Source organism: Barbus barbus (genome assembly GCF_936440315.1).
Source record: "Barbus barbus genome assembly, chromosome: 1".
Lineage (NCBI taxonomy): Eukaryota > Metazoa > Chordata > Actinopteri > Cypriniformes > Cyprinidae > Barbus > Barbus barbus.
In genome coordinates, this window is record NC_136729.1 from 4,489,429 (window position 1) to 4,506,793 (window position 17,365).

The following is a 17,365-nucleotide window of genomic DNA, read 5'->3' on the forward strand; positions in this document are numbered from 1 at the left end:
TGTTTAATTTCCCTTTCTAATGGAGACATGTGTATGATTGCAAGAAGTGGTTGTGATTTTGGTTTTTGCTTTGCTTTTAGTTTGCATCCAGAGGTAAGGTGGGGAGCCTAATGTCAGCGTAATTTTAACTATTAACTGCAATTAAACAGACACTTTGTGATATTTTGAATTGTACTTTCGTCTCTAATTTCCCCCAGTCAAATTGTGATCCACTATTATTTACTCTTTTTACTGCTCCGAGACTTTTCTGGAGCTGTTGGGTTGGCTTGCTACTTAATTTCTTTGATTTAAGTTTTGTGAGGACAATCTAGTTGTTTCTTCTGGTGATAATATTGCCAGCGTTTTGTTTTTAGTGGGGGGTTGCAATCTGCAATTAATCCTGCGGCTGCAAAAAGCATTAAGGGAAAATAAACTCTAAAATGTAACATTCCAACATTCTTTTTATTATTTGCTACAGGTGATTGGTATATACAAACTGTCCAGATTTGAATTGTACTTGCTTGTTGAATTGTGTTGCATCTAATTGATACGTTCAACAGGATGGTCAACTTGTTTCTCTTACCAATTTCTGTGAGTTTTCGGACATTAATTTTGAGCTTGTTTTGATTTGTTCCTCCTCTAACTGATAAGTCCTTTTAAAAAAAAAAAAAAAAAAAAAGTTTTGATATGCAACCTAAATGGTTGGGCAGCTTTCAGTGCAATGCAACCCTGTTTTCTGTTCTGGACACACCAATGACTGTTTATGGCAGGAGCTCTTTACATTGTAAGAAGATTCACCTAGATGGAAAGGTGGACTGTATATGTGAGTGAATTGGAAATTTGCATTAGATGTGCTGACCAACTCTCACTCAGGGCTTTATTCGCCTTTTGAGACTGCTAGCGTTTACTGGCGATTCTTTATGGGTGCCTTGGGAAGCTCTGTGAAAATGTTTATAAATGTGATTTTCTGTAGTTTGTATATTTCCTACAGAAGTCAGGAGTGTGTTTTATGAATTATCTTTTGTAATAAACCAGTATTTTGGTGACATATCTGTTTGTCTTTCATAATAGAATCCTGTTTATACGCGATTATCATTCAATCAAATGGACCTTCTGAGTTCTTCTTGGTACTTTAATGGTTTATTACGTAACAGATCTATCGGGCCACGTGTGCTTTGAAATCTCCGAAAGCTTCAGTTGCAAGCTATTACAGCAGGCTTTGAGAGTGGAGAAAAGAAAAGGGGATGGGCAGTGTTAACACCATGCAACGCTATTCTCCAGCCAGCCTCGCTTGATGCGATGCAAGATTGACGCCATTTCATCTCGCACCGGCTCCTGCAAGCATCGTGAAAAGGTATGAAAAACATCCTTTTTGCTGGATCCATATAGCACAGTGTTCTCTTGACTGAACGGCTAGTCTCTAATCTTACATTTCCTATATTTTGGCGTGATTTTCATTTGTTCACCAGAATCACCACAGTGTTTCTGCCCGTATTGACGGTTAGCTAGCTGCTGCAGGGCTAGATGGACTAGGCAAACATGATAATTATAATATATGCATTATGGATGCTTTAGATTCTTTAGTTATTGATACGAAGCTTGTCGTCTTGTATCGATATTTCAGAGAGATTTTGCTGCCTCCCGGCTCATAAATCAGAGCATAGCAAGTGTAGTTTTTTTGGGGGGTCCATTGTCCTCTTCTTGTGATGGGAAGCCCGCCTTGTTTCGCGACTCGATTCTTTCGAACAATTCATTTTCGCTGACATTCCGATGTGGAATGTTCGTACATGCTCTAATTTAAATTAAGTTCTTTTTTTTAATATACCTGCGTCCCAATGTGCATACTATCTCCCCTAAATAGTATTGAAAATACTAATATCACATAGAACTTAGGATGGATAGTATGCACATTGGGACGCAAATGTGCATTAGGGGTGTGCGATATACTGCAAATTTTGGTATCGATCCGATACAGAGTAAATGCAGGCCAGTATAAAAAAAACAAATGACCAACAACAATTAAAAAAAAAAGAACAATGCTCCCCTTTATTTATATAGCGCTTTTAATAATACAGATTATGTCAAAGCACTTAACAGTATCAAATTGGAGGATAGAGTGTCAGTAATGTATAAAAATAAGATTAAACACTCAATTTTCAGTTAAGGCGTTTCATTATTGAATTCAGAGACGTCATTGTCTAGATCGGTTACAATACTAATGTTGATATGATTAATATTATATTCACCTTAAAGCTACGTGGATATTATTTGCCTTTCTAAAAGGACTTTGCAGGCAGATGAGCCCAGAACATGAAAGCAATAAACAGTTTCGTGTTAAGTATTTTACTTCCCATGGAAAAGTTATAAAAATAATTAATAAATTAAGAACGTAATATTAAAAGACAAAACTCAGTATACACCTTATTAATGTTGCAAACTAGATATACAAGTTAGCAGATGTGCCCAGAATACAACGCTCAAAGATTTCACTATGCATTTTCCTCCTGTAGAAAACCATTATAAAGAAAAGTTTAAGGTAAGTGGCTTATTGAATGAAGACAGTGATATGAAAAAGAACTATTAAGCCATTTATTTTGTAGCTCGGAGTTCTATCGTTCGATCTGAAGCCAAAAGTATCCGCTCGCGCACGGAGTCTCACAGACATGTCTACACTTTGTTGAATATATTAAGCAATGCATTAAGTGGATAGGAGAAAAAAATAACCTAGAATATCGATCTTATCAGGCTAGTATCGATCCGATACCAATACCAACGTTGTTATCGATCCGATACGCCCAGCCCTAATGTGCATACATACCCCCAAAAGTCATTGATTTGTTGATTCGAGAGACTCTCGGACCATTTTAATTTTCGATTCAACCGATTCATTTAAAGGTTCGATTCAAAAGAAGACTTATTTAAAAATTAGACATTACTGTTGTCCTGTTTTGCGATAAGAATGCACACGTTTATAAAGTTTTCCTTCATATATATTTCACGTTTTATTGTCTAATATAAGCATGATGATATTTTGTATATGTTTTGTATCATTTAAATCAGGCAAAATAGAATTATATATAGCTTACCTGACTTTTTAGACATTTGCTGCAGTGTCTTAATATTATGTTGTTGTTTGTTTCTCACAACAGGGCCTGAACGTTGACTTTATATTACTAAAATGGTAAAAATCTTTGTTGGGAACCTTTCGCCGAACACTACGGCTGAGGAGATCCGCTCCCTCTTCTCTCAGTATGGCAAAATATCTGAGTGTGACATTGTGAAAAACTTTGGCTTTGTGCACATAGATGACAAAACAGAGGCAGATGAAGCCATTCGAAATCTTCACCATTATGTGCTGAATGGTTTGGCCATGAATGTGGAGATGAGCAAAGGGAAGCCCAAGACCTCTACAAAACTTCATGTTGGAAACATCAGCAGTAGCTGCACCAACCAAGAACTCAGGGCCAAGTTTGAGGAGTATGGACCTGTGGTTGAGTGTGACATAGTGAAAGACTATGCATTTGTTCACATGGAGCGAGTGGAAGATGCTATGGAGGCCATCAGTGGCTTGGACAACACAGCCTTTCAAGGTGAACCAGTGGGGTCCTTTTAGCTTAATTTTATCTTGTCATGTTTGTTCCAAAAGTGAGCCTCATTACAGGTTGGTAAGTAAAAAAATTGGTAAGTGATCAGTGGAGAAAAATTGTGCAATTCGATTTCTACTGTTAGTTTATTATATGGATGTCAATAGAGAATGTCCTCTGAGCCGATCAGTTCTTCGTTTAAATTTTCATCCTAAAAAGCAAGGGAAATTGTGAAAAGTGAGACATTTCATGAGCAGAAATTTGTGTAATGTTAAAGATGCACTTAAAGTCAACATGAAATCAAAACTGACCCTATTTGCTTGAACAAAATATATTAAGAATATTAGCACCAATATTATTAATTATTGATCTTTTTTGTGAATGTTGGCATAAGGTGCTGTTAAAAATATTAAATTCTTCTTCTTCTTCAAAAAAAGTACAACAACCTTTATTTGTTACTTAAATGCAACAAATAAATATGCTGTAGAAAATACAAACACTGTTTTATAACAGCATAGTAATTATTCAAAATCTATTGGCAGCTCTTTGAAATCTTCTGTATTATTAGGATGACTTCATTTTTCTTATTCAAATTTATAAAGTTATTGTCCTAAATGCACTCATAGCATACAAAAATGTATTTTAGTTTTAGTGTTTTATTTGTGTTTAAGAAATTTAGTAGAATGTATAACAACTGCCTTTTATCACTTATCAGCCATAACATTTTTTAAAATCCTGTTTCGCTCTGAAATGCGTCAGATTACAGAAGTAAGTGGGTTTATGTACAGTGTTTAACATTGACATTCAATTATAATTGAACTCTAATAGTGGCGATTTTCATTAAAAAAAATTCTGGCCATGTTTTTGTCGATAACTGTTGAAACGTAGCGTGAAGTCTTGAGTTTATTGCTGCTTTGACCATCTGAACGTTTGATCCGTGTGCATGCTAAAAAGTAAAATAGAAATATCATGGCAAATTCTTTCTTTTCCTTAAGGCAAACTGATGAGCGTGAAGCTTTCGACTAGCCGCCTGCGTACCGCGCCGGGAATGGGAGAGAGAACGGGTTGTTATCGGTGCGGGCAGGAAGGCCACTGGTCCAAAGAATGCCCAATGGACCAGAACGGCTCCTACAGAGAGGGCCCAGGCTCGGCAGGATATGGGCCCCTCAGGTTCGGTGCGGGTGGCGAACGTGGTGACCGGGGGTTTCATCGCGGCTACAGTGGCGAGCCGGCCTTCGGTGGCAACTTTTCACATGGCTTCTCCAGGGGAGCAGGGTACGGCGTCCCAGGGTATGGAAGGGGCGCGGGTTTTGAGAACGCAGTGAGTTACGGTATGCCAGCGGGCTACGGCATTGGCGTGGATAATAGCATAGCCCCCGCGTACGGCAGTGAGGCTGCGTATGGGAGCAGTGGCGTGGCCTATGGCGGTGCGATGCCTGCATACCCAATGCGGCGACCGCCCTATGAGGAAAGAGATCCGTACGGGGTGGTGGACTTCTACGAGAAATATCGGGCACGTCCGTACGGAGCAAGTTATTTCGAAGATAGACGCGCGGTTCCACCTCCTGTTCCTCCTCCCCCATCCTCCTCGGCGGTCGTGAGAGAGCGCCTGTCCTCCTCTAACCATGACCCATATGAGCGCCATCCCCTTCCCCCTCCTCCGGCTCCCACTTCTTCATACTATGTCCGCGAGCGGAGCCCGATCCGGCGAGCTCCCCTAGAGGCAGAGGGATACGCGTACGAACGGTCGCGCCTCTCTCCTGTCTCTTCGCTTCCCAGGAGCTCTGCGTATGACGTACCGCGGGATCCATATGCCGCTGCGCGCTATGCTTACTAGCCTAATACCTGTGCGCACTCAGGTGAGATCTTTTTAGGATTACGAAAGGTTAGAGCTAAATTTGATCAAACGGAAAGCAGTTTAAGGGGGATTATTGTTAAAGGGATATTGGTTCCTCTCCAATAACTGAAAATTCTGGCATCATTTGCTCAACCTCAACTTCTTTTGTGATCCATAGGGAAAAAGGTCATACAGGTTTGGAATAACATGAGGGTGAGTAAATGACAGAATTTTCATTTTTGGGTGAACTATGCCTTTAAAGTTCTGTCTTTCATACGGCAGTGAAGCATTGTTAACCATGTTTGATTTCCTGTCATTGATCTGCATTTTTTTTTAAAGGTCCTGCTTAACATCCTCATTATAATCTCATGGATAATTTTGGTTACACATCCAATATATTCATAAATACAAGCAGACAAAGATTGACATTGTTATTTTTAGCCAGATTTGTCAAATTGAAGCACTTGGTTACTTCCTATTACCTAAAAAAGTGTCTTATCACAATTCATGTTGTCGGTTTTGGGCACATGGAAGTCCACAGAATAGATAACTGAATGACTGTCATGATTTTATGATAATCTTTTCTTTTTGCAGGTGTTTCTTGGTTGCTCATGGATCATGATGCATCCTGTTTTGCCTGGGTCAAGGACAGTAGAGATGGCCCACTTCCTGGCACTAAACTCCTTTTGTCGTCTTAACAAACTTGATGTAGCTGTTTTTTATTTGATTGTCAATACAAATGTGTAAATATTTTCTTCTAGCTAATAAAAGTTGAAACAAAATCTCTTCTTCTGTGTAAATCGTAGCATTTGTATTGCAGTTACTCTGGATGTACAGTATGGAAAATTGAATATTAATTTTTTCTCAATGAGAATTTTTTGCACTAACATTTTCTGTCGTCTTAGTTCATTCACTCTGGCAGAGAGTCTAGCTGTTCATCATACATGGACAATATTTCACTAGTTTTTCCTAACCTTTTCTAACCATCTGTTGACCCCGTTTCCTGTGATTCAGCACTCCTGACTTAATGCTAACTATTCCCTCATTTCCTCTTCAACATTTTTCCAGTTTTATACAATGCTGAATCAGCATAGGACTTATATCCTTATGTGTATGCAATATTTTAAAATATAATTATGATAATGTAAAAGAACAATTTCTTACACACATTCATGTTTTTGTGACATGACCTGCACCTAAACCTACCTCTTACAGGAAACTTTGTGCATTTTTACTTTCTCAAAAAAACTCATTCTGTATGATTTATAAGCCTTTTGAAATATGGGGACATGGGGTAATGTCCTCATAAGTCACCTTCTCCTTGTAATACCTGTCATTATACAAATTTGTGTCCTCATGTCTCAAAAAATGCACACACTATTACAAATAATTTTCAAAGAGATGGTGTCCATTTCATCTGCTTTAAATTTCTCCTTGTACTGTTATTTATTCAAAGCTTCTGCCCCTACCATAAAGATAAAGAGGTTTACTGATAAAACGGACCAAGAAATCCAGTTATGATGCACAGGCTACAAATGCTTGTGTACTATTCAAATATAATTTTTCTATTTGATCTCTACTTCAAGTTACATTTATTATATGATCTCAGATTAATTAATCATGCTGGATTCAAAATGGTGTCATTTGACCAGCCATTTAATAACTTTAGGAGTTTTGTGAAAAGTGATTGTAATTTAGCTTGTGAGTTAAATATGAAATATTATTCAATGCGTGCATACGTGTAAAAAATATCTTTTAGATTCTCAAATTTATGATTCCATTTTTAGAATGGTTGCTGATGAAGCGCGCTTACAAGAACCAACCTACCCTGCTAGCAGTGAGCACTAGAACGACCAATGAGAGACCATTAAAATGTTCCGTCGGAAATACGACAGATCCTAAATGATCCAATGACTGTAAGGCACACATAGATTGACATAATCATCGACCAATCGGATAGTTACAAAATTGCCGTCAAATCTCCTTTGTCGATTTCAGTGGACGCCATCTTAGTAAGCGGGTAACAGAAGAAGGTTGCATGTTAGGAGGCATACGTTCATATTATTTACAAAGGAAAAACACAATTTTGTGCATATATTAGACCACGGAGAAGCCTCTGACGCCCAGAAATGGCAACGGGAGCCAACGCAACTCCGCTGGGGAAGCTGCACCCGAGTATCGGCGCTAAGCGAGGCTTTGAGTCCGGCCCCGGTGCGGGGTTAATGGCACCGCCCGGGCCTGCGGTATCTTTCCCGCTGCAGAACTTACCGCCGCCGCAATTACCAAACCCAGGTTTCTCCCCGTTCCCCGGAGCCGTGAGTTCTGCGCTCTCAATCCCAGTCGGAGTAGGGCTACCGTTACCGTCTCAAGCGGGGAGTGGAGGTAAACAGCGTGGACGGGCCTGAGACTCAGGACAAACGGCCTGGCCCTTTGTAGTTGGGGCTGCATTAATTGCGCTCACTTTGACCTATTGTTTTGTCAAGAGTGTTTTCTAATAAAAACTTTAGATTGTGTAGTGCACTAGTGTAGTCCGTATAATATTTGCATGCGTTCGGAAAAACAGTTCGCAGGTTATAATGGGCTTCATGCATATAACGTTACCTTTTTGTAAATGAAAGAGGTTATTGACCTTTTAGACTAAGTATACTTATAATATCAGATACTTCAAATATAAGTGTTTGTTTTTATTTTTGTTCACACTCCAAAAGTAAGGTGAAATAAGTTCTGATAGTTTGCAGTATACAGGTACATCTAAAAAAAAAAAAAAGAGTATCGTGAAAAAGCTAATTCTTTCTTGTAACTTATTTCAAAAAGTGAAACTTTCATATATTTTAGATTCATTACATGTAAAGTAAAACATAAAAAAAAATAGTTTTGATGATTAGAGCTCATGAAAGTCAAAAATCAGTTTCTCAAAATATTAGAATATTTCCATTTGAGTTTCAATTAATGACCATCTCTACAGTATAACTTCCGGGTATCTCGTGTTCTTTGAAACCACAATAATGGAGAAGACTGCTGACTTGGCAATGATCCAGAAGATGAACATTGACGCCCTCCACAAAGAGGGTAAGACACAGAGGGTCATTACTGAAAGGGGTGGCTGTTTACAGAGTGCTGTATCAAAGCATATTAAATGCAAAGTTGACTGGAAGGAAGAATTTGGGAAGGAAAAGGTGCACAAGCAACAGGGATGACCGCAAGCTTGAGAAAACTGTGAAGCAAAGCTGATTCATCTGCTGGTGTTGGTCCACTGTGTTTTCTGAAGTCCACAGTCAACGCAGCCATCTACCAGGAGATTGTAGAGCACTTCATGCTTCCTTCTGCTGACAAGCTTTATGGAGATGCTGATTTCATTTTCCAGCAGGACTTGGCACCCGCCCACACTGCCAAAGGTACCAAAAGCTGGTTCATTGACCATGGTGTTACTGTGCTTGATTGGCCAGCAAACACGCCTGACCTGAACCCCAAAGAGAATCTATGAGGTATTATTGAAGATGAGAGACACCAGACCCAACAATGCAGATGACCTGAAGGCTGCTATCAAAGCAGCCTGGGCTTCCGTTACACCTGAGCAGTGCCACAGGCTGATCGCCTCCATGCCACGCCGCATTGATGCAGTAATTCATGCAAAAGGAGGCCCTACCAAGTATTGTGCATATTCTGTGACATTTGTTTAAAACAGAAATGTCACAGAATATGCTCAATATCTTTTTTTTATTGATCTTATGTAATATTCTAATTTTCTGAGACACTAAATTTTGCGTTTTCATTATCTGTAAGCCATAATCATCAAAATTTCAAGAAATAAAGGCTTGAAATATTTCACTCTGTGTAATGAATCTATATAATATATGCGTTTCACTTTCTGAAATGAGTGACAACAAATATTGTCCTTTTTCACGATGTACCTGTAATCAGTTTTTTCTTTTTTTTTCTAACAGACTACTTGCATAAAATGCATGTAAATATTTTTACTTTAATTTGTTCTTTATTTATTGAACATTTTAGAAAAAAAAAGCAAAAACAGATGTATGGATAATCAAGTAAACCTTAATTGTTTTAGTCCTGTAATAGTTTATTGTTAATTTGTAATTGTTTATTACCAGCAATGTAAAAGTGATTCCTAAGTTTTGCTTACGATACTTACCCAGTAAACTGTAGTAAATTGTTTACCCTTTTTTTTTGTTCTCCTTCCCCCAGGAGTTTTTGTTTTTTTGCCCCCCCAAGTAAGAGAGGCTATTGAAGACTATAGGGTTAACGCAAAGAGCGATAGACTTTGCATGTATTCACATCTCACTTATACAATTCCCTGTTAGATTTTGGCCAGAAGAAGCGGAAAAGGAGTCGCTGGAACAGCGAGACCCCCGATCAGAAGACCGTTATCCCGGGCATGCCCACCGTGATCCCTCCCGGTCTGACTCGGGACCAGGAACGAGCTTATATAGGTGAATATCTGAATTTACTGTTAAAATAACATGTGTCTTAGTCATATAGTTTATTAAGTTGCAGAACATTGTGTTTGTGAATGAGTATTCTTTGTACACCCAGACAGCTCACTTTTTTTTTTTTTTTTTGTCCCAAAACCTGTCGGTTTATTATTTCCTCACAGTTTGCACATCACATGCAGGATGTAATTGCTGAATTTCATTAGTCTGACTTCTTTGGTGACATTATTTAGGTCAGATAATGGGACAACTGTTTGGTTTTTTTCTAACCATCAATCTGAAAGTCTCAAAGCAAAATGGCCATCTCTGTATGTCTCCAATGACTCCGTATAGGGATGGTCAATCAAGTCAATCAACCGAAATTCAGCACTTTGCCCCCGTGTTCACTAGACTGTGCAAAGTGAGGACGTTTTCTTTGTCTAGGAAGCACTGAGGTATTAGTAGCACTGTTTGCATACCATCTGATGTCCATTAGCAAGAACCCACAGTGTTTTTCTGATGTTGCTGCTTGCTGTGAACTGTCTCCAGCTGCAGGACTCCATCACTGCTCATGTTTACTATGCAAAATGTCTTAAGTCTAATTTGCCTGCAAAGCAATGCAGGTCCAACATTGAATTGCGAAAGCCATCTCCATCCCCAGTGTCTGAAAGCAGTGTGTAGTAAATTGCTTTCTCATTGCTGTCAGGCACTTGTTTTGCTATGGCATGTGGTGTAGTTTGTTCAACTATAACGTGACCTAGACCTACATCTCCCTGACTAGTCTTTAATTGACACCTCATGTCTCTTACCTACCATCAACCTGCACCATTCAACGTGTGACATGTGGGGTCTGATTTTGCTAAGCATGTCATAGAGAAATGCATGTGAAAACCCATTAAATGCTTCCATGAGTGATGCAAAACTTTATTTGATTACAGGTCAGTTTTTGGTGTGGCTTGAGGCCTAAGTAAATCTAGTCTTTTGCATGAAAAAGAAAACACAAGCCACTAAAGGCTGATCTATTTGTCTTATTTCTAAACATTGCATCTGTTTTTCTAACTGATTAGTATTGGTAACATCTGGTAAGTGGCTGCCATGACTTGATGAGTGTTGCTAAAAGTTACAGTCCTGTCGTTTAATTACACTGGTGTTATCCTCTAAATAACTTCATTTCAATCTCATTGAGGATGCAGTTGCTCAAGCCACTTGGCCAATATGATTTTTATTTTCTTTAAACCCAACTTTTTTTCCCCCTGGCAGGCCTTCATGTTTTGCCACCTTTTTTAGCTTGAAATGACAGTAGTATGTGAAGTAATATTTTTACATTTATGCTTAATGTGAATTTTAGTAGTTTAATTTCTCAAAGTTGGTGGCATAAAATCGAAAGCCTGTTGCAATGAACCTTTTCTGAAATATTTATTTACTGAAATGCCTCCAGCTTTCTGGATCTTAAATTGGCCAAACCTTTAAATTTTCTAGATGTTTAGGGAAATCAGTATGGGCTTATAAGACTGCTTTCAAGCTCAAACATTAATGTGTTTTCCAGAAATCTGGGTGGGATTTTGATATTTCAGAAAATTTGGATCAAAAGTCTTCAGTTGACCTTGATTCTTAGTGAACTGATAATTACCATGCTAATTGTGTTCTATACATTGTTTAACTTTAGTCACGTTGAGTTTTACAGTGTACTGTTTCTGCTTTTGTGGGGTTTTTTTGTTGTTAACCACAATTCTCTCCATCCTTGTTTTTTTTTCTTCCTAACCTGATTTCTTCCAGTCCAACTGCAGATTGAAGACCTGACACGTAAACTGCGTACAGGAGACCTGGGAATCCCTGTTAACCCTGAGGACAGGTCGGAATAACGATTTAAACCCACCAACAGTAACATTTCCTTTACCTTTTTAATGCGCCATTTTATGTGAGGCCAGTTCGTAAGTGTACTAATGTGTATGTAGCGGTAAGTGATTGTTAAATGAAGAAAGTCTAAATTCCTTGCTCTGAAATGACCTCATATCTTTGCCTTTCTTTAGTTCGAGAATAAACAAAATGTCTTGATTATGAAATTGGCTTTGTTACATGCCTAACGTGTTTTTGAAATGCTTAGTTGAATTTTAGAGAAGCGTTTGGATCGGTTCTGTACAGAGAGGCAAAGATATGACTGAAGGTTATTATGGTAGGATATTGTCATATCAAAGATTAGACTTTCATGTAATTCAGTTAGTGCTGCCAGGTAACTAGTCAATGCTACATACTCTGTACTTAGTTGTTTTGCAGACCGTATCATATGACACCTGAAGTTTAACTGTTTACAATACATTGCACATTAGGCTTTGGTAAAGTTAGGTGCTGTCATATAAGCAATGGAAATCTTGGTCGTCTATATATATATTTTATTGCATGCATGTTTATTTTCTTTGAAAACATTGTATTATAAATGCTGGTGTAGAATTTAAAAAAAAAAAAAAAAAAAAAAGATTCCAGTGTAGTTCTTGTAGTCTAAGATAGCATTTTCAGTTTAGCCGCTATTTAAATGCATTTTGAATTCTATTAGATTATATGTTGCAATTTTAATGCCCCTCCTTTCTAACCTCCAAAATGCAGTGTTGACGAAAACAATCGAATCCTTAATCCTAAAATCTGAATGCTTGGTTAATTGGATGGTCAATAATGGTTTTCCATAATGGGGCTACCACCATTTTGTTCAGGAACTTCCACAGTATTCCAGATTTCCTCACTGGAAGACAGCTCGGAGGAGACTCCTCTGGCCTTTTCTTTCTGGAATAACCATAACCTTAACACTGATCACTTTGGCCGCTCATAGACTTCATAAGCATCCAACATAGCAGGAAATGTCATGTTTCTGACGTGAGAGTGTCTTTCTAGTAGCCACACCCCTTGCTCTCTGAACAGCCTTAGGTTCTCCGGCAGAAAGTTTTTACACCGCCAACTCTAAAAAGGTTCTTCTCAAAGGTCTATCCACTCCAGGATTTAGGAACGATCGCTCATCAACTTCCAGCTCGCAAAACAAAGCTGGGGGGTGCTTCAGGTTGTCAGCGCTGGAGATATCAGTCCAAAAGAAAACCAGCAGAAAATTCTTCCCTCTTTCCCCCCCCACTTTTCTCCTCTTCGGGTTGCCTCATGAAATTGTCACGCTTTGTGTGGCTGTCTTGTTTGAGAGCTGTTGAAGGTTAATATTTAATCCCAATTTATTTCTCTAACCCAAATTCCCCCTCTCGTAACTGTTTTCAAGCACAGATCCTCATTGTGCAGGTTAACAGGTTTTCAGCACCATCCAAGGGGAAGGGAACAGTTGGAGTGCTCTCTGAGAACGTGTGAAGGTTTAGATCAGAATTCAAGAACAGACGCTTCTCAAGTGTGTTGGCTGCCCCGTTTGTCTCAGATGTTTGTTCTATTTTTCCATCTCCCACATAATATTGAGACTATAATGACCCATTTTATTAACGTTTGAAAATTCAGTGGACTCTTTGGCGCCTAGTTTTGAAGTCCTTTTTAGAAGCTGCTGATGTTCTTATTCTGAGCTTCAAGCTTTTGGATTTGTAGAGTTTTTCCGCTTTTGTTTTTTCAATGGTTTAGTATAGTATGCTTTCACAGTGAGCTCCCCACCCCTTTTCTCGTCTTTCCCATTAGAACGTGAGCACTCTGGGGCATCCCATGCACTTTTTAAATGACCACAGAACAAGTCAAAACAATGCCAGTCAAGAGTAGGCAAGCAATTGAATGTTAAACTGTTGAGGGTGTAAGTACTGCTTTAAAATTTTGACTTTGTGCTGCATCTTTCTGTTGTTCATTCTTTTTCACAGGTCTCCATCTCCTGAGCCCATCTACAACAGTGAGGGGAAGAGGCTTAATACACGTGAATATCGGACACGTAAGAAACTGGAGGAAGAGAGGCATTCTCTCATTACAGAGATGGTGGGACTGAACCCTGAATTCAAACCCCCTGCTGACTACAAGTATGTCTTCTACAAATAATTGTGTTTTTTTACATTTTCTCTGGTTGTGGTGTCAGATATTTACTTGTTAAATGTTTATTTTTCTTCTTTCTCAGACCACCGGCTACTCGGGTCAGTGACAAGGTAATGATTCCTCAGGATGAGTATCCAGAGATCAACTTTGTTGGGCTTTTGATTGGTCCACGGTGAGTTGCATGATTGAGCTCTTTATTATTTTTTGGCCGATTTGAGTCTCTACGTCAAAGTAACTTCTCTTTGGTCTATTGTTTTTATTCGTCCAGTGGAAACACTCTGAAAAACATTGAGAAGGAGTGCTGTGCTAAGATCATGATTCGTGGTAAAGGCTCAGTAAAGGAGGGAAAGGTGGGTCGTAAGGATGGACAGATGCTACCAGGAGAAGATGAACCTCTTCATGCACTGGTCACTGCTAATACCATGGAGAATGTCAAGAAAGCTGTAGAGCAGGTCAGTCCATTTCAGAAATGTTTGTACTTGAAAGTCAAAATAGGTTTTCAGAATTAATGCTTACATCAGAAATCCATTTAATGAATATGTCAGACTCAAGAAACATTATATTGCCTGTTAAGTGCTTTCTTTTTGTCCACAGATTCGTAATATCCTCAAGCAGGGCATTGAGACCCCTGAAGACCAGAACGACCTGAGAAAGATGCAGCTGAGGGAGCTGGCACGACTCAATGGCACTCTGAGAGAGGATGATAACAGGTGAGAGACCAGATGCAAATTTCTTGAGCAGCAGGTGAGTAAATGTTGTAGATGTTTGATACTGATCAATGTTCCTTTTTTTTCTTCAGAATCTTACGCCCATGGCAGAGCACTGAGCCTCGCAGCATCACAAACACAACTGTCTGTACAAAGTGTGGTGGAGCAGGTCACATCTCATCAGACTGCAAGTTTACCAGGTAACACCACCAATGATCAGCAGTGATATTAGTAGTTTACCACCTTCTGGTTATTGTCAAATAAAGTTTAATTGCATTTCTCTGCTCCTCAGTTCCTTTGCACAACGACCTGGCGAACCACCCCAGTCTGCTCAGGATAAGGCCCGTATGGATAAAGAGTATTTGTCTCTCATGGCAGAGCTAGGAGAGGCTCCAGTCCCTGCCTCCAGTGGGGGCCACAGCAATCCTCACCCTAGTGGACCTCGTCCTGCAGGACCCAACAATAACCAGCCACCACCAGTAAGTCATCTATTTTTCCTTATTGGATGCCAGTGTCTTCATAATGTGCACATATGCACTACAGTTCAAATATTTTGGGTTGGGAAAAGTTTTTTTATATATAAATGTTTTTGAAAAGTCTCATGCTCACCAAGGCCATGTTTATTTGATTGCACAAAATTGCTGTTTTAACTGCATTTTCAGTGTCATTACAATTTAACTCAATGTAACTTTTTTTTTTTTTTTTTTTATGTCATTTTATTCACATGATAGCAAAGCTGAATTTTCATCAGTCTTTAGTGTCACATGATTGTTCAGAAATCATGATAATTTGCTGATTTATCGATCAAGAAATATTTATCAGTGTTGAAAACAATTTATGAAAACCATGATGCGTTTTTCAGGATTCTTTGCATGGAATGTATAATTCAAATAAATGCGTCTTTTTTGAACAAGTCTTTACTGTTAATTGACTTAAGAATTCCTTGCTGAATGAAAGCTTTACTAGCGTTTGAAAAAGAGAAACCCGAAATCTCGATCTCTCTCAAACACCTTTCAGAATCGTCCTCCTTGGATGAATTCAGGCCCAACTGATAACAGGAATTACCATGGCATGCACCAGGGTCCTGGTGGCCCTCACAACTTCCCTCCACCAATGCCAAACATGGGCGGCCCTCATATGCCACCAAACCCCAATGGAATGCCTCCACCCTGGATGCAGCCGCCCCCTCCTCCAATGAGCCAAGGCCCAGCACCTCCCGGACACCCCATGGGTAAGTATAACCTGTGATGTTCAGTTATTCCTGCTTAATAGAGCATATAACTTTTCCTTGGAAGGATAGAGGTATATAACTGGATATTTGCTTCCATTATATTGGGAACATTTCCCATAAAAATCCAGACTTGCATCTTTATTTGGGAATATTTATTTGCTGTCATACTTGGATACTCAAATGTTCCAGAAAGCTAAAGGTGTTTTCTTCTCTTGTCTGGTTGTCAGGTTTATTGCCGCCACCCATGGGTATGATGCCCCCACCTCCACCTCCCCCCAACAACCAACCACCACCTCCACCCTCAGGACCTCTGCCACCTTGGCAACAGCAGGCCCCTCCCCCACCACCCACCAGCAGCATGGCAACCAGTGCTCCACTGCCTTGGCAACAGAGTAAGTGTATTACAGTAGTATATAGTTAATGTCATTTAAAGGGTTTCCTTTTGCCCCAGACTGACTTGTTTTTTTTTTTCCAGATACAACCACCACATCCACCCCTGCCACTGGAAACCTGCCACCCTGGCAACAGCCTCAGCAGACAGCCACCTCAGCCGCTCAGCCCCCTCCGCCCATGGGCACCCCCTCTATGGTGCCGCCTCCACCTGGGGTCCAACCCCCACTTCCTCCCGGTGCGCCGCCACCTCCACCGCCCCCTCCACCTGGTTCAGCTGGCATGATGTATGCACCTCCTCCCCCACCCCCACCCATGGACCCTAACTTTGTGACCATGATGGGGATTCCCGGTATGCCACCTTACGGGATGCCCCCTGCGCCTCCACCGCCTCCGCCCCAGAGTTAAAGGCTCAGTTTAGTCTCTATGGCCCTGTGACCATGCAGTAATGCCTAAAATATACATCACAGGACTGTACCTAGTTCTGTTCATTTAAGAGCTTGATGTGATTAGTTGCTAAAGGTTAATTTTTCTTTTGATTGGCCTCGGTTCAGATTTGTTTCCTATGCTTGGAAACAGAAATCGAGTAGTGAGAGAGACAGAGCATGGTTAATTTGTAAATTTGCTTCAATTGTAATGATTTTAATTGTAGTATTTGGTCTGTTGGTTGAATATTTGTTCAAAATGTTGATGTGCAGAGAATGTGTGTTTGTTTTTGTTTCTGCCAGCCTGCTTTCATGTTTTTTTGAACCCTCTCCAGTGAGTAAAAATGACATCTGCTTAAGATTCAGTTAGCAACATTCCAACAGGTGTAAACAACCATTTACACTCTTAACCAACTGTGCGTTTGTTGATGCATACTTAGTACAAAAAGACGTTTGTCTTCAAGATGTTGTAGATGATTGGCTTACTCTTGGTGGTTTGGTGGTCAGTATAATTTGTGCTCACCTTGTATCACATCCCTCCCAAAAAATATTTAAAAACTTCTCATTGATTGCCTTCCAAATGTATTTCAATATTTTTGTAATGAAGCATTCAACTAAATAAAAGTTGGCATGGTGTTGAATTATCATCTCCCATTTGTTGTCTTTCTACTTAGTATTAACCATCTTGACTCCGATGCAGTGGTTGATGGGGAGGTTTTTTCCCCTTCCAAAAGACGCTGTTAAACCTTTTAAACGCAATTTTATTTTTGATTCAAAGATTAACTTATTTTGTTCTGG

General features: G+C 39.6%; 1 protein-coding gene across 7 annotated transcripts; it reads left to right on the forward strand.

The window, feature by feature from the left end:
* Nucleotides 1-1,054: 1,054 nt before the first annotated feature.
* LOC306875064 (RNA-binding protein 4.1) lies at nt 1,055-17,219 on the forward strand. 7 transcript variants are annotated; one of them, XM_079425450.1, is made up of 13 exons: nt 1,194-1,333; nt 3,129-3,577; nt 9,677-9,848; nt 11,604-11,679; nt 13,649-13,801; nt 13,897-13,986; nt 14,083-14,266; nt 14,409-14,524; nt 14,614-14,721; nt 14,814-15,000; nt 15,539-15,752; nt 15,980-16,144; nt 16,228-17,213. In XM_079425450.1, the coding sequence occupies exons 2-13, from the start codon at nt 3,158-3,160 to the stop codon at nt 16,548-16,550; spliced, it is 2,208 nt and encodes a 735-aa protein (XP_079281576.1). In that variant the 5' UTR covers nt 1,194-1,333; nt 3,129-3,157; the 3' UTR covers nt 16,551-17,213. The 7 variants fall into 7 exon arrangements, 6 of the variants coding, with proteins under 6 accessions (XP_079281575.1, XP_079281576.1, XP_079281574.1 ...); XM_079425445.1 differs by lacking the exons at nt 1,194-1,333; nt 3,129-3,577 and adding an exon at nt 7,391-7,782 and having other exon boundaries at nt 9,720-9,848; nt 16,228-17,219; XM_079425446.1 differs by lacking the exons at nt 1,194-1,333; nt 3,129-3,577; nt 11,604-11,679 and adding an exon at nt 7,391-7,782 and having other exon boundaries at nt 9,720-9,848; nt 16,228-17,219.
* The last annotated feature ends 146 nt before the right edge of the window (nt 17,220-17,365 follow it).

Excerpts from the sequence above, each read along its gene's own strand:
- LOC306875064 (XM_079425450.1), top strand. The coding sequence starts at position 3,158 with ATGGTAAAAATCTTTGTTGGGAACCTTTCGCCGAACACTACGGCTGAG. Across the intron at positions 13,987-14,082 it reads GGGCTTTTGATTGGTCCACG|TGGAAACACTCTGAAAAACA; the intron begins GTGAGTTGCATG and ends TTATTCGTCCAG. Across the intron at positions 16,145-16,227 it reads TCCACTGCCTTGGCAACAGA|ATACAACCACCACATCCACC; the intron begins GTAAGTGTATTA and ends TTTTTTTTCCAG.